The sequence below is a fragment of the Monodelphis domestica genome, chromosome 1 (assembly GCF_027887165.1).
Source record: "Monodelphis domestica isolate mMonDom1 chromosome 1, mMonDom1.pri, whole genome shotgun sequence".
NCBI classification, from domain to species: domain Eukaryota; kingdom Metazoa; phylum Chordata; class Mammalia; order Didelphimorphia; family Didelphidae; genus Monodelphis; species Monodelphis domestica.
The window spans coordinates 520107478-520129132 of NC_077227.1; the positions used below are offsets into that span (position 1 = coordinate 520107478).

At 38.7% G+C, this 21655-nt stretch overlaps 1 protein-coding gene across 1 annotated transcript in view; it reads right to left on the minus strand.

Moving 5' to 3' along the window:
* ALK (ALK receptor tyrosine kinase) overlaps window positions 1–21655 on the minus strand; it is a 1130668-nt gene that overhangs the window by 797558 nt on the left and 311455 nt on the right. The window contains exon 5 of the mRNA XM_007476029.2: window positions 9706–9873. Within this exon, the coding sequence (XP_007476091.1) occupies window positions 9706–9873 (168 nt within the window). The remainder of the gene's footprint in view (window positions 1–9705; window positions 9874–21655) is intronic.

The window sequence follows — 21655 nt, forward strand, 5'->3', positions numbered from 1 at the left end:
CCAGCCTTCCTAGGGCATCCCACCTCAACTCAACCTCTTCCCCTAGTCTTGTTTTAGTCTCTTCTACCCTGATTCTTCTTCTCAGCATCTTTTTTCTCCCTAGAGCCAAGCCTTATTTTCCAATTATTTGACCCAGTTAGACCTCTATCTCACTATTCCTCTAATCTTGACCTAACTCAAAATTCCTTGGCTTTTTGTCATGCTCCCCAAATACTTTCCATCCTACCTGAGCCCTGTCTCTCCCCCCATTCTTCTTTCCCAGCCCACTCTCTGCCCTCAATTTCATCAATGACCCTAAACCCTAATGGACAGAATCTATTTCACTTTTGCCACCTGACTTAGGTAGAGCCTGGCTCTGCAGCCTCTCTGTGACAGCATCTTGAAGCCCTCTTCAGGCTTGGTATGATTAGGCATTTGTCACTAAGCCTCAGATTGACCAGGTCAACCTGTACGGTCACCCCTCCCTCCCTAGGCATATCCAGCCCAGCTTGCTATCCTTCCTGCTAATTCTAAGGTCATTCCCGTTAGCCCTAATATCTAGTGGAATGACTATGGAAGAAAGAAAATGGTTATTTGGGGTTGACTTTACTTTCTATATATTTAAGGCAAGTTTTTCTAGGGTTTGTGATATAGAGATAAAGGTAAGTAGGGAACAATGACTGGTTCAGTCCAATGCATATGGGTTTGAACCCAGGTAGAGAAAATACTGCTAGAATGAAAACTAAGTCCCTTTCACCAGTGGTTCGAGAATTCTCAATTTAAGATCCAGCTTCCCCACCCTTCTCCCAATCACCTGCTTTCCAAGGGGTGAGTTTTAATAGGAGTCCTGACCTTTATGGTACAAATTCCAGCCTCCAGTTCATCCTACCTGAGATAGAACCCTCTGAAGGTTGGGGAACAACGTGGAACAATCATTCCTACTCATCATCATTTTGAGAATGCTTCTTATTTGGTCCAAATCGCAAAGCCACACTATTTATCAAGGTGCAAAGCATGTTGGACTTACAGTTGGAAAAGACTGAGTTTGAATCCTGTCTGACGCTCATTAGCTATGTGACTTTGGGCAAGCCAATTACGCGAATGGCCTCAGTTTTATAATATCTAAAATGAGGATAATAGTAGTACTTAACTCCTGGACTTGTTTGTAAGAATCAGGAGATAGCATACATAAATGGCTTTGTAAAAACTTAAAGCATTATACAAATGCTAGCTATAATCATCATCTTTATTGTCATTCTTGTGTTAATGTAAGCCAGGTGACTTTTGAGACTAAGAGGACTTTCTTTGACATTTTAGAAATAGTGGTTGGTTCCAAAAGGCCCTGGGAGCTATTGTTTTTACCGAATTCTGTGTTTTGAGGTGAGTGTAATCTCTAGAAGAATCCATTAGAGAATCTGAAAGGCATTTAGCTTTTCTAGGGTTTATAATCCTGGTCAGATCAGTTAGGAGGTACAATGCACAGGGCACTGGGCTTTAAATCAGGAAGACCCATATTCATGAATTCAAATCTGGCTTCAGACACTGCTTGCTGTGATCCTGAGCAAGTCACTTACCCCTATTTACTTCAGTTTCTCATCAATAAAATGAACTAAAGAAAGAAATGGCAAATCATTCCAATATCTTGGCTAATAAAACTCCAAAGTAGGGTCACAAAGAATTAGACTTAACTCAGTTGAAAAGCAACTGACCAATAAAATGGACCTAGTTACTGGCAATTCTAGGTTTTTCTAGTGTGGTCTGTGGATCCACAAAAGGTGGGGACAAAATATGGGGTGGGAGAGGGGAGAGAGGGTTAATCTATATACCATCTCTAGACATTAAGGATAATGATAATTATTCATGCTGGAAGACCTAGAAAATTTCATTCTTTTTTTCATGCTAAAATGACACAGTTCCTTCATCTTTATCTACTCTGGGAGTGCAGGATACAGTAGAATAGACACAAGGGGACTATATAGTCTTTTTTTAAAATCCTTATCTTCATCTTATAATCAATACCAAATATCAGTTCCAAGGCAGTAGAACAGTAAGAGCTAGGCAAATGAGGTTAAATGACTTGCCCAAGATCATTCAGCTAGGAAGTATCTGAGGCCAGATTTAAGGGATTATAATCTTACCCACAGACCCATCTATGCCCTAAATAGTTTGCACATTTTCTCATAGTCTGGGCTTGATCTGTCTGGTCTAGATTGTAAATCAAGGACCTATGTTATAGTCATGGAATTATAGGAAATCAAAGATGGAAGGGATATTAGAGGATATCTGATATGATTAAACTTTTTCATTTTCAAGTTTAGGAAACAAGCTCATAAAGGTGAAAGTCTTTGCCCAAGGCAACGTCTTAACAGCATTAATGTTGGCACCAGGATCCAGTTATACTGACATGACTAAAGCATGCTGCTGGTTCCCAAAGTATATTAGAAAAGAAGAAACTGCTTCTGTCCATCTAACTTCTCCAAGATAAAAAGTATTCAACTTAGACCATTCCCTTATAACTTCTTAAAAAGTCACAAACCACCTCACCCTAAATAATTCCCTACTGTTTTATTAATTTATAATATTATGTTCCATCAAGATTATCATTCTTTATTATCTTGCTGCTCTGAATTGTATCCCCCTTATTATTCTCAGTTCCAGGGACCATAAATTAAAACCAGTCAAAATTTATATTCCTGTGGTTCATTATCTATGATTGCTATTATTCTCGCTGCCTTCTTCCAGCCCTTCCTCTGGCCCATCTACATCCTTTGACAAGAAATATTACAAAATGATCTAAATATCACCCAGCTAATAAATGTGGGATTAAAAAACTCCAAGCCTATGACACCTTCCTGCCACTTCACCCCCACCTCCACCATGTTGTTTTTATTGGAGCCTCTCCATCCTTTGCACTGTGGCAAAAGTACCTCATCTGCCCAGAGAAATAATGATAAGAGGGAGAGTCTCAGGTTGTCAATGCTGGTACTTGCTTTGACATTGGCAGTGTCAGTACTTCATGGGATAGCTGAGGGTATCTCATTTAACCCTGTGTGTGGCCATCTAGGTGGCACAATAGGTAGGACACTAGCTTGGAATCAGGAAGACTCATCTTCATGAGTTCAAATCTGGCCTCAGACACTTACTAGCTGTGTGACCTGGGCAAGTCACAACCCTCTTTGCCTCAGTTCTTCATCTGTAAAATGGAATGGCACCACTCTGGGATCTTTACAAGAAAATCTCAAATGAGGTCCCAAAGAGTCAGACATGACTGAAACAAATGAGCAACAAAGACTAATCCTGACATTTTACACAGGAAGAAAGTAAGGCACAGGGAATAGAAAGAGCACATCTAATGCCATATATATATATATATATGTATATATATATATATATACACACACACACACACACACTGTAAAGATGGCAGAACCTTGTGTTTTGATGGACAGGCACTGACATATATATACTATACCTCTATATCATATGTGCATATATATATATACACATAGATAGATAGATTTACACATATATAAGTCATCTTCATCATTAGAATGTAAGCTCATGGCAAGTAGAAATTATTCGTTGAATTTATACTCTCCAGTGACTGGCACATAGTCAGTCAAAAAGCATAGTAGGTAGATGCAAAGACAAAAAATATATATTTGCTGCTCTCAAGGGACTCACAGTTTTGAGAGCGAGGCTACAGGTAAACAGCTATTATGAACAAACTCTCTCTCTCTCTCTCTCTCTCTATATATATATATATATATACATACATATATATATATATATATATATATAATTGGAGGAAATCAAAAGAGGAAAGAAATTAGGGGAATAGGAAGGAAGGGGGATAAGGAGAGGTTTCTTGTAAAATGTAGATACTTAACAAATATTTGTTGATTGATGGAGGGATTGCCCCAAGTCACACAGGTAGGAAGAAGTAGTCAGGCTTTATTTGTACCTCTGTTTCCTGCCTTGTAAAATGGGAGAAGCAATCCAGTTAATATCCATTAGGTTTCCCTGTTCTGCCTCTTTCCACCCCCACCCCATTGGACATCTGCCACCCGGAAGAGTCTGTTTGTATTCATCAAGTTGGCAGACAGCTTGATAAAGTAGATGGAGGTACCACTTAATTTCAGGGGCAAAGCAATAAACCTTTACCGTCCCCAATGTGAAATTCCACAAAGCAGGTAGAATTTCACTCAGAAGGCAATTGTCACCTATCACCCCTTCCCCACTATGCTGGCCAGTGACCAAAACCTATTCTCACATCACAAAGTTCTAAAAATAGAACTAGAAAGAGGGCCTTGTTGGGGGGAATGGGAGGAACTTTTCCTAAGGGCAAGGAGTCAGGTGGGTCACCCTCCTCCTCACACTACATTTGAAAAATTACGAAAGGGCTGAAATATGGTGGCCCCTCACCTTTCCTCCTCTCCATGCCTAGGACAGTCTCTTCCTCCTTACCGTTCTCTCCTGGAACCCTTAGATTCCTGCAGTGCTCCACTCAAGGGCTAATTCCTTCTTGAGACCTTGCTTGATGACCTCTGTGGGAATATGCCTCCTAGTCCTCTGCCTAAATCATCATTGTATTCATTTTGTATACATCCTTGACTTAACTTTATCTGTGAACATATGTTCTACTAGTAAAATATAAATTCCTTGAAGGGCAGGGTAGTCTCACAATCTGTATTTACCATCCCAAGGCCAGAGTGCTTATCTTTTATATAGCCAGTACTTAATTGGGTCAAGTCAACAAGCATTTATTGAGCACCTACTAGATACCAGGCTTTGTTCTAAGGACCGGGGATATAAAGAAAGAAAGGCAAAAGACACCCTCGACTTTTAAGGTTGTTACTGCCAAGCTAGGAAGCCAAGGGCATAGAATCCGTGTGTGTGTGTGTGTGTGTGTGTGTGTGTGTGTGTGTGTGTGTGTGTGTGTAGGAAGAGAGAGACAGAGACAGAGACAGAGAGACACACAGAGAGACACACAGAGAGAGACAGAGAGAGAGACACACAGAGACAGAACAGAGACACACAGAGACAGACAGAGACAGACAGGGAGAGACGGGGAGAAAGAGAGAGAGAGAGAGAGAGAGAGAGAGAGAGAGAGAGAGAGAGAGAGAGAGAGAGAGAGAGAAAGAGAGAGAGAGAGAAAGAGAAAGCAATGAGGATCTACTTTCTCTCACCCCCAGATCCTCATCAGCTTCATCTCTTTGTTATTGCCTTGTCCAGTTGTTACTAGAATCTAGGGGGCCTTGGGACAATTGCCTCAATTTGCTGTATCTTAGGAAAAGACTTTACATAAAAAATGATACCAAAAAACATTGGAACATTTGTTTACCCCAACAAGAAGTTTCCAATTATTTCTCTCTGTGGAATAGAAACACAGCCTCAATTATGGGCCAATCCTCCCCCCCCCCCCACTGAGTTTAAGAAACAGACCCATGAAAAGAGAGGGGCTGAGTTCTGATGTGACCTCTGTTCCTTTTGGACATCAAGGCAAGACAGTGCTTCCAATAGCAGTTTATCAATCAACTAATATTTATTCAGCAGTTTGTAGGTCCCTAGCATATTACCTGGAAGTGTCCATGGAGAGTGAATGAATGAGAGTATATTTGTAAAAACTTTTTTGGCTCTCAGAAGCAAATGCGAAGCAAACGGGGGGGGGGGGGCACCAATAGCAAGTGGCACAGTGGAAGACGGCTCCCCAATACAGCTCAATCAGTCAGAGGGATCAGTGCAGTTCCCTCACACCCCCAATGGATCTGCTTTGGGGGAGCTTGTCCAATAAATCCCAAATCCCATTTGCACCACTTGATAAGGTAGTAACAAGGTCAGCCCAATTTCAAAATGGAATTTGAAGTCTTCCTTTCCTTTCAATTCACAACAGATGGGTTAAGATGAAGTAGGAGATAAACCAGAGTGGAAGTAGAAGAGAAATCAAACATCTGAATGGTGGGCCACGGGGGTAGCTTAGAAGGGCTACATGATTTCAGAATGGAATAGGGATAAAGGAGAACACTGGCAATGGATGGATTAGTTTTCCCACTTTCCAAAAAGTATGTATCTTTAAAGCCAATTAGTTTCATACTGCAGAATACCAGGCTCCTAGGTAAAACTTCCTTGTGGGTCGTGAGTTTTCTACTATTCTCTCCTCATTCTGGATAAATATATTTCACTTAACTGTGTATATTTCTGTGGGGAATAAAAAGTACTAATTTGCTCTGCTCAGGTTAGACATCCATCCTACACCTCCCATTACGAATGAGAGCCTATTTAGGCTACAGAATAAGACCTCAAGGACATTTCATTATAGCCACAGACTAGCGAGTTGGGATGCCTCTTATTTCATTTCAAGGACAAAAACCATTAGGCTATCCTGCCTCCATAACCTTACCCTTCCCTGGTGGAAGCTCATGACAAGCTCATGCTATGTATCTTGCTGTTTTCTAATTGGTATCTGATTTAGACTTTGCTTGCCTAGATTTAAGTTCTGACCCCAGACAATGGGGTATTGGACAGTGGAGGGAGGGGGCCTTGTGCCAGGAATCTATATAATGTTTGTATCTGCACCCATGCATTGCCATTGCCAGTAGGGCAATTTCCCCTTTTTTCATGAGGAAGAACAAAGGCTGCTTCTTATCCTATCCACGCTCTGACTCAAGGTTTGTAATTGTAATTTGGGTAGGTGGCCACGTTTTTATCCCACTCATTTCTAAGCCAGTTCTGGCCCAGAATGGGTCTGAGGTTGAGAAGGCAACCAAGGGAATTCAATAGCACTTATCACATTCTACCCTATTATGCTCATTCAAATGAATTCAACAAACATTTATTAAGCACCTATTGTGTGTGTTCATTTTGCCAGGAGTCTTATCTCCACTATCATATTTGCTTTGGGATGACAGGGACAATGTCTTCCACCTTTTTATGACCCCCATAGTTACTAATGCAGTGCTTAGGATACAGTAGGTGTTTAATAAATAAAATACCCTCCTTTTACTTGTCCCCTCCTTGAATTCATTCTTCACAAATCACTACCAAATTGTACTTCTTTCTGCATGATGTGGTTAATTATTCCTCTGATAAAAAAAATCCTCATTGGCTCCCAGTTACCTAACAGGTCAAGTTGACTCTGTTTTCTTTGCCAGCCATTGAAAGCCCTTCTCATTCAGTAACAAGCCCACCTTTCTCTCCTTATCACCCTCCATGTACACTATGTACCATCCTAACTGAACACCATTTGCCCTTGCTTTTGTTTCAAGCATTCCATATGCCCGAGTGTCCTTCTTTCCCCTCTTTTCATTACTGAATTTCTACTAGATAAGATAGAAAAAATCTTAAAGCATAATATCATTGTCAGCTATTTTTATTATAATTTTTATGATTACTCTCCATTCCTTCTAGATCCATATTCCCTCTGTGCTTTAATGCCTAGCTCAAAAGCACCACTAACAACAGAGAACAATTAATTATGAAGGGAAGGGATCTAATAGATTAATTAGTTTGATCCCCTCTTTTATAAATGAGGATAGTGATCATCATAATAATAGCTAACTTTATATATCACTGTTTTGCAAAGTTCTAGACATCTCTGATCTCTGCTAGACAGGTTATCATGCCCATTTTACAGAGGAGGAAGCCAAGGCAGAAAGATGTTAAAGAATTTGTTCTGGATCACACAGCTAATATCTAGGGGCAGACTTTGATCTCAGGAATTCTAACCACTATACCCAACTGTCCCCTTGGAGAAGATGGATCAATGTTAGATACATGTGGACTGAATGGCAAAGCTGGGGCTGGAAGTACTGTGCCCTGACTCCAAGTTCAGAGCTCCATCCCTGATATACTGTAGTATAGCCCTTTGGGGGCTAGAAATAAATCATTTTTTGTCTTTGAATCCCCTAGAACCTAGCACAGTCCCTACTATAGTAAGCACTTATAAAATGCTTATTGCATTGAATTTAATCTCAATAAAATCCTTTTTTATTAAACCTTCTGAATTATTTTGATCCACACAGATGCTTCTTTCTTTGAATGATTCTATTATCTCTGCCACACTGGGACATTTGTCATCATTTTCAAGCATAAATCAACCCTAACTTTGGACAAGTTGCTCAACCTCTCCAGAAGTCAGTTTTCTCTTCATGTAAACAAGAGGATCTCCAAGGTACCTTCTAACTCCAGTTTCTATGAGCTGATGAGACCTTAGAGAGGGAGGCCATCTCCAATTTGGATGAGACCCCAGTACTTCTTAAATGGCCACAAAGATGCCCCACTGAAATATGAATCAGTGGCCAAACACCTTGCAGTCAGACCCATGCTATAAATTGTGTACTTGGGCAAATTAATCTAGCACATGGGACCACTGTGGCTCCTATTCCTATTGTCATAGAAAGTCCCATTAAGGGGTATTCCCTGGGTGGCATTCTAACCCCTCCCATCTTTTTACAACCTTATATTCATCCCTACAGTTGATACAGGACCACAGCACAACTCAGATCAGAGGATCAATGACTGGGGATGAGAGCATGTTCTGAGACTCAGCTGTGCCATAGATTTCAGGGGGATAGATAGAGTCCTGAGGCAGATACATAAATGAAAGGTAGTCAGCACAGAACTCTGTCCACTCCTGAGCAACAGAACAGATAATTAGTCACCTGGTAGTTTCTATGCACCATCCTGCATTGGATTTGCCTTCTTAATTATACTTGGCCAAGTCTAATGAGGAGAGAGACTGCCTTATTTTTCCACATGTTGAATGACCCAACAGCAATCATTTCAAAAGTTCATGAATGGAGAGGTGGGGGAGAGGAGAGAGGGAAGATCGCTTGGGTTTATAATGGGGTGAGAGGAGATCCAGAGGGCAAATGATCATTTATGCATAATCAGGGGTTGACTCTTACTTCTCTGATGTTATTTTTCCCTATATTTGCCCTATTCTCTAATAGTAATGAAAACAACAATAATAACAACAATTTATATAGCACTTTAAGGTTTACAAAATATTTGACATCTATCATCTCTTTTAATAACAATAATTATATATACCCAAAAAGCATTAAGGACCCCTCTGGCAGGGCCGCATAGTGGATGTGACAGGTATGATGATGACTCAGTCCAAGAGGCAGAGACAAAGTAGCTATAGATGATGGACATCAATGGAGTGTCAATAAGCAAAGGGACACGGGGCTTAGGGATAAATACTAGGCATATTTGGAGACTGTCAAGGCACCATTTTGTGACATTTCTTTCTGTCCTGATGCATCCATTCCATCCCCAATCTGGTTCAGCATCAGTTCCAGGATTTGTCAAGAGCCATGATGATCCTCATCTAGTTTAACATTGGAACTCAGAGTTTTCACAGCCTGTGAAGGTCACCATCTTTTTGTAGATGAACCAGCTTTCTCTACTCCTTCCCCTTCTTCTCTACCCCTGAAACATGAAGTTCCTAGAACTGATTACAAACAGGTTCAAAAACCAAAACCAGATCTTTCTAAGACTAGTAAGAGAAAGGAAAGACTTTATCTTCATTGCTGACTGTGGAAGTGGGCAACTTCTTGTACCATTAGTGCACAATTCTTTTACCATTGGCAAGTGATTCCCTCCGCTTTCCTTCAATTGTTAAAAAGACCAAATCCCAATAAACAGATCATTTAATTATTAACTTTGAATTCCCAAGAACCACCTCATGTCCACAGAAGACCTCAAACCATTATTCTTTACCTCTAGGCATCTCCTCAGTATGAAATGCAGCAGGACCACCACTGAACATGTTCATCTGGGCAGCCTCCTCAGAAGTGACATGGCGCCAAGACCAGTTGTGGTTTCTGTCTTCCTGCAGTGGTGGTGAATACTCTAGCTCACAGGGGAAATCAAAGTTGCACTCGAAACCTGAAACCATAGACCATTAGAACAAGAATCAGTTAAAACACAGCATTCTGAATCTTTAGCCAGTCATACTAACATAATGGTGTAGCAGTCCTCACTCAACCCGTGTCGTTTCTCTGAAGACCTTAGTCCAAATCCAGCCTCAGACACTTTCTAGCTGTGTGGTCCTGGGGAGGTCTTTTAACATCTGATTGCCTCAGTTTTCTCAAATGCAAAATGGAAATAATAGTACCTGCCTTTAAGGGCTTGTTGTGTGATGAAATGAGATATTTGTAAAAGTACTTAGTACAGGAACATGTTTATTCCCCTTCCTTACTTTTTTTTAGTAATTGAGTTAGATAGAATATTAACACTGGAGTGGAACTATCTCTTGCCACCATCCCTCCTCCTCATCACAGATAAGGAAATGAAGCCCAGGTTTCCCAAAACCTTTTTATCTTGAATCCTCATTCTCTGTCACTTCCCCCCTCCCCATCTCCATATCTAATCTATCGCAAAGGCTTTTTGATTTTTGCCTCTGTAACATCTCTTGCCTACATCTCTACTAATTTGGTGCTTTTTCATGCCTAGACTGCTGTAATAGCTTTCTAGTCAGCCTCCCTGTCTCAAGTATCTCCTCATTCCAGTCCATCTTCCTCTCATCTATAAAATAATCTTCCCCAATTGTAAGTGTGACCATATCACCTTTCTGCTCAATAAACTTCAGTGGTTCCCTATTACCTAAAGACGAAATACAAAATCCTCCGTTTGACCTTCAAAGCCCTTCATAACTTGCCTCTGTATCTATCAAGTTATCTTTTGTTCAATCATTTTTCAGTCATTTCTGACTCTTTGTGATTTCATTTGGAGTTTTCAGGGTAAAAGAAACGAGTAATTTGTTATTTTCTTCTCCAGCTCTCTTTATAAATAAGAAAACTGAGACAAATAGAATTAAGTGACTTACCCAGGGTCACATAGTAAATGTAGGCCTGAAGCCAGATTTGATCTTGGGAAGATGAATCTTCCTGATTCCAAGCCCAGTGCTCTATTCATTGGGCCACCTAGCTGCCCATGTCCAATCATCTTATACCCCACTAAATACTCTGCAATCCAGTGAGAATGACTTCCTTGTTACTCATATAAGATGCTTCATCTCCCAAATGGGTATTTACTGCCTGTCCACCATGCCTGGAAAGCTCTCCCTACTGATCTCTACCTCTTAGCTTCCTTCAAGGCTCCACTAAAATTCCATCCCTTAATTCTTGTGCTTTCCTTTTGACAATTACTTCCAATTCATCCTATATGTAACATGTTTGTGTAGTTGTTTGCAGGTTGTCTCCTCTGTTACACTGAGTTCCATATTAGCAGGGACTATCTTTTGCTTTTCTTTGTATCCCTAGCATTTATCACACTGCCTGTTTACTTATATAGATGTTCACTGATGGACTGACTCAGTGCCTAGCATATAGTCTATCTTTATATCATATTTAATAAATGTTGTGAATATTTATGCATTTTAACAATGACCTTCTGGAGGCAATGCCACAAATAGAAGAATAAGAAGTGGATAGATGGATGGATAGATAGCTTGTAACCATTTAAAAAGTGCCATAATTACAAAAAACTTCCAATGAAGGTAGTAAAACTCTTATTATCCCTCTTTCAGCGCCATATATAAGATAGGAGAATGAATAGAATATCAGCCTGGAGTCAGGAAGACCTGAGATCAAAGCCTGCCTCACACACTTTCTGTGTAATCTTGGGCAAGTCATTTAACCTCTGTCTTCCTCAAGTTTCCTGTCTATAAAATGAAGATAACAATAGCACCTATCTCCCAGGGTTGTTGTGAGAATCAAAATGATAATATTCATAAATGACTTAGTACATTGCCTAACAGATACTGGTGCTAAGTTAATACTTATTTCTTCCTTCCTTCCTTCCCTCCCTCCCTCCCTTCCTTCCTTCCTCCCTCCCTTCCTTCCTTCCTTCCTTCCTTCCTTCCTTCCTTCCTTCCTTCCTTCCTTCCTTCCTTCCTTCCTTCCTTCCTTCCTTCCTTCCCTCCCTCCCTCCCTTCCTTCCTTCCTTCCTTCCTTCCTTCCTTCCTTCCTTCCTTCCTTCCTTCCTTCCTTCCTTCCTTCCTTCCTCCCTCCTACCCTCCCTCCCTCTTTTTTTCTCCCTTTTTTCCTCCCTTCCTTCCAATCACATAGCTAAGAAAAAGAAAAACTTTAATTCAACCCAGGCTCCCTGACTCTATGATCAGAGTTATTGAAATTAGAATATTAACTGTGGGGATAGTGCAAACCAGTGGGATGACATATATGGAACAGAAGGGCATATATCCTCACCCCAAATCATATCCCACACAGGGACAACTAGCCTAGTCCTGAATTAAGTGAAAATCAAGTAATTTCCAGGGACAGTCACAATGCTATTTAAGGTAGAGTTTTTTACGGGATGGGGTAGGAGTGAACTAAGGTTCAATGATAGTTGATGGTAAGCATCTTCTTGCTCCTCAGACTGTACAGATTTATGCTCATGAGCTCTTCTCAAGAAGATGTCACCCCATTGGGCCTAAGGTTAATACTATTTGCCCTTTCTGAACACTTCTTTCAGGCAATTCACTTTGCTAATGGCAAGCTGAAATGGGGAGATTGTACCTTGTTTGAGATGATACGTACTCTCTGGCCTACGTATTTTATCAGTGTCTCAACCATTTTTCCTGCCTCTCTTTGCCAATGGAACACTAAGACATTGGGATAGAGGGATTGCTAGGTGCTTTAATCTTCAAGAACTGCTTTCTAGTCAACCAACTTTGTTAAATAGTGTGCAGAAAGAAAATGGAGCTAAGGGATTAGACTTTACGATATTGCCCTAAAATGAGGGGTAAAAAGACAGATTCACTGACTATTTGTACCTTAGAGGGAAAAGAGTTGGTGAGGGTCAGAAAGGCAGTAGCTGCTGTCACTTTTACTGTGTGATGGAGCCAGGTTGGATAAGAGTCCAAATAAGTCTCTAACCTTTCCCCAGGCTTTATAACTCAAAGCCTTTACTCCATTTTGGTTTTTCAGAATTGTAGAAATTCTCATTTTGAGGGTACTTCTAAGGCTATCTTGTCTAAATTAGACCTGAATAGGATTGTATTCTACATTCTGTGAAATGGCTATTAGGCCCAAGTTTAAATACCTCCATTAATGGAGACCTCATTATTTTTGTTTTCTTTTTTTAATATACTATTTTATTTTTCCTAATTACATGTAAAATACTTTTAACAATCATTTCCTAAAATTGTGAGTTTCAAATTTTCTGCCTCTCCTAAGTAATTTAATCTAAGTCATACATGTTTGATCATGCAAAACATAGTTTCATATTGGTCATGTGATCTCAATATCTTTTAAGGTAACTTATTCTACTTTTGCACAATTCAGTTAAGATGGTGTTTTATCAACCCCAGACTAATCTGTTTCTCAAATTTTTCACAAGTTACTGTAGAAAAAATATCTGATCTTGAGTCAGAGGGTCTGAGTTTAAATCCCAATTCTATTTCTTCCTTTCTGTGTAGATTCACTTTTCTTATATGAAATGAGTAGATCAGAATAGATGATGTTCAAGTTCCCTTCCAGTTCCATATCCATTCTGTAGGATAGTAGTTCTGCCTTCTTGAGTTTGTTTTAATGGAAAAATCATTGATTAAGTCTCTTCTATCTATGATGAACTAGATGAGTATTAGGAATGAAATGAAAAATAAAATAGTCCCAGCTCTACTTGCATCCTACTTGTACACAAGTACACAAAACAATGCCAAATAATTGAGATAAGTAGAGATAGGTAGAGGGGCAGCGAAGAAGCAGGGTGGAGAGAGCATTGGGCTGAAATCAGGAAGACTCATCTTCATGAGTTCAAATCTAGTGTCAGGTACTTACTAGCCATGTGACCCTGGACAAGTTGTTTAATCCTGTTTGCCTCTCTTCATCTATAAAATTAGCTGAAGAAGGCAATGGCAAACTACTCTAATATCTTTGCCAAATACACCCAAAATAGGGTCACAAATAGTGGGACATGACTGAAATGACAAACAACCAACAATAACGGAGAACACAAACACCTTGGGGAAGAAAGTCAGGAGCAGAAGAAGATTCTACATAGGGAAGTCATATTATCTAGCTTCATTTTTTTTTTAAATATATTTTATTTGATCATTTCCAAGCATTATTCGTTAAAGACATAGATCATTTTCTTTTCCTCCCCCCCACCCCCCATAGCAGACGCGTAAGTCCACTGGGCATTAGATGTTTTCTTGATTTGAACCCATTGCTTTGTTGATAGTATTTGCATTAGAGTGTTCATTTAAAGTCTATCCTCTGTCATGTCCCCTCAACCTCTGTATTCAGGCAGTTGCTTTTTATCTAGCTTCATTCTTAAAAGAAGCAAATGTTTCTCTGAGGTGGCAGTGAGTTGAGAATGTATCCTAGACATGGAGAAACAACCTGGGTCAAATACCAGGAGGAGAAGTGATATTATAGATGTATAACAGCTGTAAACCCAGTTTGACTGGAATGTAGAATTTCCTGAAGGGGAGCCAAGCAATCAGGATTAATTCTTCTTCCAAGTGACAGTCCTTCAAATACTTGAACATGGCCATCATGTCCTCCATAAGTCTTCTTTTCACCAAACTAAATAACCCTACTTCCTTCAACTAAGCCTCATAAACATGGCAACCAGTCCCAATCATTCTCTTGTTTGCCCTCTTCTGAATATACTCTATCAATGATTTCTCTAAAATGGGAGCCTAGAACTGAATGCAAGACCCCTAACATGCTCTGATCCCATCCCGGAAGTTAAATATTCCTGTTAAAGGGAAGAAGAGAAATGGAAGTTCAAATATCATTTCCTGACCAGTGGTAACTCTATGCATCCCTCACAGACAGATTAACTTCCTGGACAAAACAATCTAGATAGAAAGTGAGATTAGAACAGCCAACATGGCTAATCCTTTGAGATTTGAACAGTGAGGCTTCTGATAATCCAATCCATGTTTTCTGCCAAATTTCAGTCTGTGAAACAGGATCTGCAAATACTTTGATTATCAAATAGGCTCATTTTAAAATTCTTGCTCTGATGCAGTCTCATTTCGGCTGACAACGGCATATACTCCCTCACTTTAAATAGGATTAGAGTTATCATCTCTTGGCTCATTTTGGGAGAAATTGAATTGGGCTTTTCTACATTATGATTTCATTTCTTGTAAAACATTTGAGTGCTTAGAATTCTCTCTCCTGGGCTAGCCTCAATCCCTAACAAGCAGTAACACTTGAAACTCATATTCTGTAACATCATTGATTTAAATACCGTTTACCTGTAGCCTTTTATAAAATACTCAGAGTTTTTCACTGAAGTTCATTTTTATCATCAATCCTTCATCCAATCCCAATTCTCCATCGAAGACTTGAACCCATTTAGCAGATGGGAAACTGACTTACAGAGCGTTTGTATAAATTGCCTAGTCTTAGTCAGTGATAGCAAGGGCAAATCTAAAATCTGACTGCTAGTCCAATGAGGTAAGATTCTTGTTTTGAAATCTTTTTTTTCAATGTATACAGGCTTTATTGAATGTTTGTTTTTTTGCAACTTCAAAATCCTCAGATGACTAGACCTTTTGACTGTAGGGTGCATTTTGTAAAATTATTATTCTGAAGAAAAATCAAATAGAAAAAGAAAAGACCTGAGTCTGCATTCCATTTCTCAAAGGGGTTAGTTGTGTGCCTTTGGGCAGCCCATTTAGTAAACATAGTGTGGTGTAATGGATAAAGGAATGAGCTTGGAGTGAGGAACACCTGAGTCTTGAGACACCTATTCTCTATGTGACCCTGACAAGTTGGTGCTTCAGTTTCTTCATTTGTAAAATAAGGGGATTGGACATGACAGTTCTGAAAGTTGTTTCCAGCTCTAATTCTATTATCTTATAATTCTCTATGGATTTCAGTTTCTTCATTTGTAAAATGGTGGTAGGGGAAAAGACTCTCATTGTGTTGGTATGAGGAGCTTCTTCTGCAAGTTGGCATTTTCTTTGCAATTTCGAGTCTTGGGGACCTATATAGAGTATAATTTCCTTTAGGACATAATGTTGATAGGTATCAGCAATAGGAATTGAACCCAGGTCTTCTTGACTCCAGGGTCATCATGCTGCCTCTCAAATAGTGGTAACATCTCACAAATCCTCCATAGCAGAGATCCATCCAATATCTTGGAGGTCTTCCTCTTTTGTTATTGTTCAGTCATTTCAGTCATGCCCTGCTTTTCATGACCCCATCTGAGGTTTTCTTGGCAAAGATACTGGAGAAGTGTGCCATTTCCTTCTCCAGTTCATTTTATAGATGAGGAAACTGAGGCAAACAGGATTAAATGACTGGTCCAGGGTCACATAACTAATAAGTGTCTGAGACCAGATTTGAACTCATGAAGATGAATTTCCAGGTCTGTCACTCTCTCCACTTAGTCACCTAGTTGCCATAGTTCTTCCTCTATGTCTCTTAATATCAGGATTACAGGAGATTAGATTTCTAACTAGAAGGGACCCAAGGATATCTAGCCCAAATTTTATCTAGACAGGGATCTCTTTCTCAACAATCTAACATGTGGCGATCTGAACATTTTAACTTTTCTAGGGAGGAGGAATCTACTACTAAAGATCTCGATTTCATTTTCAGACAACTCTACTTGTCAAGAAGTTTTTTCTTACATTGAATCTAAATCTGCCTCTTTCAGCTTCTGTCTCGAATCATTGTTCCTAGTTTTGTGTCAGGACAAGTAGAATACATCTAATCCTTTTTTTCATAAACCAACCCTGAAATTATTTTTTAAAACCTTGCTATCTGTCTTAAAATAGACAATAAGTATCAGTTCCAGGGCAGAAGAGAAATAAGGTCTAGGCAATGAAGGTCAAGTGACTTGCCCAGGGTTACACAGCTAGGAAGTGTCTGACGTCAGATTTGAATCAAGGGTCTCCCATCCCCAGGTCTGGCTCCCTATCTACTGAGCCACCTAGTTGTTCCCCCAAACCCGGAATATCTTGACAAAATCCTCCTCGCCCCAGTCTCAACCACTACCCCAGCTACCCATACAAATCTTATCTCCTCTAGACTAGACTACAAATCTCTAATTTCTTTAATATATCTTCACATAACAGAGTAATCTGGTTTCCGTTCTCACCATATTATTTTTTCACCTGGACACCCTCCAGTTTATCAGAATCTTTTATGATTTAGCAGTCAGATGGCCATTGTCTTGTTTTGCATAGCACATAGGGAAGTGAATTGATAGTCAGGTAGACTTGAGTTTGAATTCCTTCTTAGATTCTTATAAACTGTGTATTTAGCCATTTAATTTTTCTAAGCTTTGGTTTCTTATCTGTTAAGAGGGAATAATAGTATTACCTTTTAGGATTTGGGGAAGGTCATATGAGAAAATGCATATTTAGAATGCTTAGAAAATGATGAAGGATTATACAAAGTATCCCTAAAGACTTAATGAAGTATTAAATTTTAATCACTTTTAATTAGCTGTGAAGACGATGATAATGAGGAGGAAGAAGAAGAGGAGGAGAAGGAATATGACAAATGCAGAGCCATGTTAGCTTTGGTGAATTAGGAAACTAGCCAAGATATAGACTTAGTAGATCTGGGTTTGGATACTGTTAAACTATATGGCCCTGGGCAGAAACACTTTAGCCTCCTGCATCTCAATTTTATAATCGGTAAACTAGAAGTAATTTCAGGACTATCTACGTTTTAAGTCAATTTTTTATAAGGATCAAATGAGATCATGTACATAAAAATACTTTGCCAATCTAAAGCACTATATAAATGTGAATTGTTATTATCTGTGTAGATGGCAGTCAAAGGCTCTTTCATAGATAACATTATCGACAAAATTTCTCTGGTTCAGGATGATGCCTTTGAAATGTCACCCACTTCTTCATAGAAATACTAAGCAGGGTGTCAGATTCATATTCATTGAATGAATGAACACCTGTTTCCTCAGGCTTCACTTGCACATTTAAGTTGATGGCTTTATTGATGACAACAACTTTCAATATGTTCCTGACAAACCTCGTTTTAGTATTCAACAATGTATGTCATTATCATATAGAGGTCTGCATCTTAATACAGGTGGAATTCTCACAATCTTCGCCACTGCCTTACTCTCTTGCCTTATTGTGGCATGGGATGAGGAAGAGATGAACCTGAGAAATTAAGGACTATTGGCAGGTAACACCTATTACAAGTAGAAAGGCTCTGAGACCCAGGTAACAAATTGCATCACCTATCCAAGGTCCACTGTAGTTGAGTAGAGAATGGTTCATCAACAACATGCCAGGAACCAGGTCAGGAATTCTATGGCTCTTTTCAAAATAAAGAAAAATACAAAATAGCACCTAGTGCTAATTGTTTGAAATAGAATTAATCACCAAGGGAAACTTGGTCTGACCAACCCGTCTTAGAATTTGCAATAGAGAAAGAGTAGAAGTTGTTCATACTCTGATTCTGGAGGAAGTGACCATTCATCTTGGAGTTTGTGAAAAAGGGAGGTAAGCCAGAAATAATGACATTGGGAGAACTGATTACTACATCACAAAGTCTGTGAAAGAAAAAGAGAATAATGCTGGTCGGATGTGGCTATAGGGTTTAAGGAAATTGATTTCAAAAGGTTTGGATAAAATGTGGTCTGAAATTCTAGGAGGAAAGTAATCTGAGGAAGATTAGAAGCTCTCATTAATAAAATTATAAATCCATAGAGAAATCATTCCAATGAGTAGAAGAAAAGAGTATAAGTACTTATTAAGGGCACTATGTGCCAAGACCTGTGCTAAATGTTTTCCAAATATAATCTCATTTGATCCTCAAAACAACCTTTCGAGGTAGGTGTTATGATCCCATTTTACAGGTAAAATAACTCAGTAAATAAAGTTTAGTGACTTGCCTATAGGTTCATATAGCTAGTAAACATTTGAGTCCTTGACCTCAGTCTTCCTGATTCCAGCTCCAGCTCTGTATTCATAGCCTCTAGCTATTTATGAGTAAGAAACTAAACAACTTATATTTTATAACACATAAACAGAAGATGGAAGCTTGGACAGATAATAGAGGATAAATAGAAAATAAATGGAAACTTACAGTATGATCCTTTAAGCATAGTGTTTTGAGTGCTAAAGCTCAGAATGAGCTAGCTGAATCCGATGATGAATACTAAGAACGATCAAAGGAATGAAGCATCCAAAAAGCCATATTGAGGAAAAAAGGAGGATCAGAGCTTGGAGTAGATGGGCCACTAACAATGGATGAAAGAGAGAAAGTAGAACCAACTAATCTTTTTTTTTTTTTCAGTTTTAGCTATCACACTTTAGGAAGAACATTGATAAACAGAGAACTTCCAGAAGAGGGTGATATAGAGGCTTAGAATTGAAGATGTTTTACTAGTGGACAGAAGATTGGTGGCTGGGGAGTAAATGAAAGCCCTTTTCAGATGTTTTAAAGGGTACCTCTCAGAAAAGAAATTCTTTTTTTTTCTTTTTGGTGCCAAACAGCTGAAGCAAGAGCAATGGGTAGCTTGTTTTTTTTTTTAACTTGCAATTTCTGTCTTAGAATCAATAATATATATTATTAGTAATAGTATATAGCATAGCATATACTATATATAGATGTGTGTGTATATATATATGTATATATATACACACATCTGTGTATATATGTGTATATATATACACACATCTGTGTATATATTTGTATATATATATATACACACATCACACAATAGTATACATTAATAGTATCAATTCCAAGTCAGAAGAGTGGAAAGAGCTAGGCAATTGGGGTCAAGTGACTTGCCCAAGGTCATATAGCTATGAAGTGTCTGAGGGCAAATTTGAACCCTCTAGTCTTCAGGTCTGACTCTCTATCCATTAAGCCACTTAGCTGCCCCATGTAGCATGGTTTCAGAAATACATATTTTGGCTCAATGTAAAGAATAACTTCTTAACAAATTTATACAATACTGAAATGGCTTACTCTAAAAAGTAGTAGATTAGCTCTCAAGAGTGGTCTTCTAGCAAAGGCTGGAAGATGGCTTAATCGTGTGGTAGAGGAAGTTTTTGTTCAGATGTGAGTTGGACTAGATAGTTTCTGAAGTCCTTCCCACCTCAGAGAGTCTCTGAAAAGCAGTGGAAGTTCCTGCCAACACCAGATCTCCAACTAAGGTACACAGTAGCAGTCATCGAAACTATCTGGTGGAGCTAAACCAATAACAACCAAAAAAAGGATTCATCAGCGGAACAAAGTAGATCACGAGACCCTGAAGCAAGAGTACATAGTAACATAGTATTCAATAGGACAGTTTATGTGGGGCAGGAGATAAAATATAGGTGTAGAGTCAGGGAGATCCAGGTTCAAATCTGGTTCCAACACTTACTGAGTGTTCTCAACAAGTCACTTTAACCTGTGTTTAGCTCATCTGTAAGATGGGGATGGATAGTAAATGGAGTTACCTCCCAGAGTTGCTGTGAGAATCAAATGAAATAATAATTGTAAAGCACTCAGCACAGAAGTCTATATTAATGCTGTCTTTATTATTACTGTTAGCTATTATTAAACCCAAGGGGTAAAGGATAAAGACTCCCAATTTGACAAAAAAAAAAAAACTGCCAGGAGAGTAGTCTGGCAGAAATTAGATTTAGGCCAACTCCTCACATCATATGCTACAATGAGCTCTAAATAGCTACATGAGCTCATCATAAATGGTAAAATCATAAACAAATCAAAAGAGAAAGGAAAAAGATATGTTCCCAGTTATGAATGGGAGAGAATTCTTAACCATACAAGAGCCAGAGGGGTCTTACAAGACAAAATGGACAATCTCAGTTAAAAGAAAAAATGGAGACTCTTTTGCAGAAACAAAATCATTGTAATTAGCATTAAAAGGGAAAAGCTAACTAGAAAAACATTTTTACAAAGAAAAATTCTCTGCTAAATGTCCAATATCTAAAATATTCAGGGGATTGACACAAATATATAAGACAAAATATCCTTCATATTCTTAACATGCAAATCCCCTACTGTTTAAAAAAGGCTATCGATAACAGAAGTTAACAGTTCCTTACTGAAATCTCTTATTATTTTTATGTGAAATGTTTCTTTTTGCTGATTAAGTTCATAATAAAGAAATTTTTTTAAACACAAGGAAAAACAAAACAAAAAAGCTATCTTTCTGGGTTGTTGTGAGAAAGTCCTATTTATGAACAGCTAAGATAGGATATACAATATTAGATTGGGAATCTGGAAGACCTGGATTCAAATCCTGCCTCAGACACTTACTGCTTATATGACCCTGGTAAGTCATTTAATCTTTTTAAGCCTGTTTTCTCATATATAAAATGTGGATGAAAATAGCACCTATTTCACAGAGTTGTTTTAAATATCAAATGAGATAAATATGTATAGAACTTTGTGAACCTTATAGTACTATATATTTATAATAGTAAGATGCTACTATTATTTTGTGAAAAAAGTACCTTAAATAGAAGAAATGATACTCTTATCTCTGGATCTCTTGTTCCTTTTCTTAGTCTATCCTTCATATACCTTTCAAATAATACTCCCAATGATAGGAAGTGATATAAAAGACCGGAATTGTGAATACACCAACTACAAATAGATTAAAAAAAACAAACAAGAAAGAGAGAAGCAATGAAAGGAATGATATAGAAGGGCAAGGCTGAGGGAGAGAGAAAGGAAGAGTAAGGAAATGGAGGGAGAAA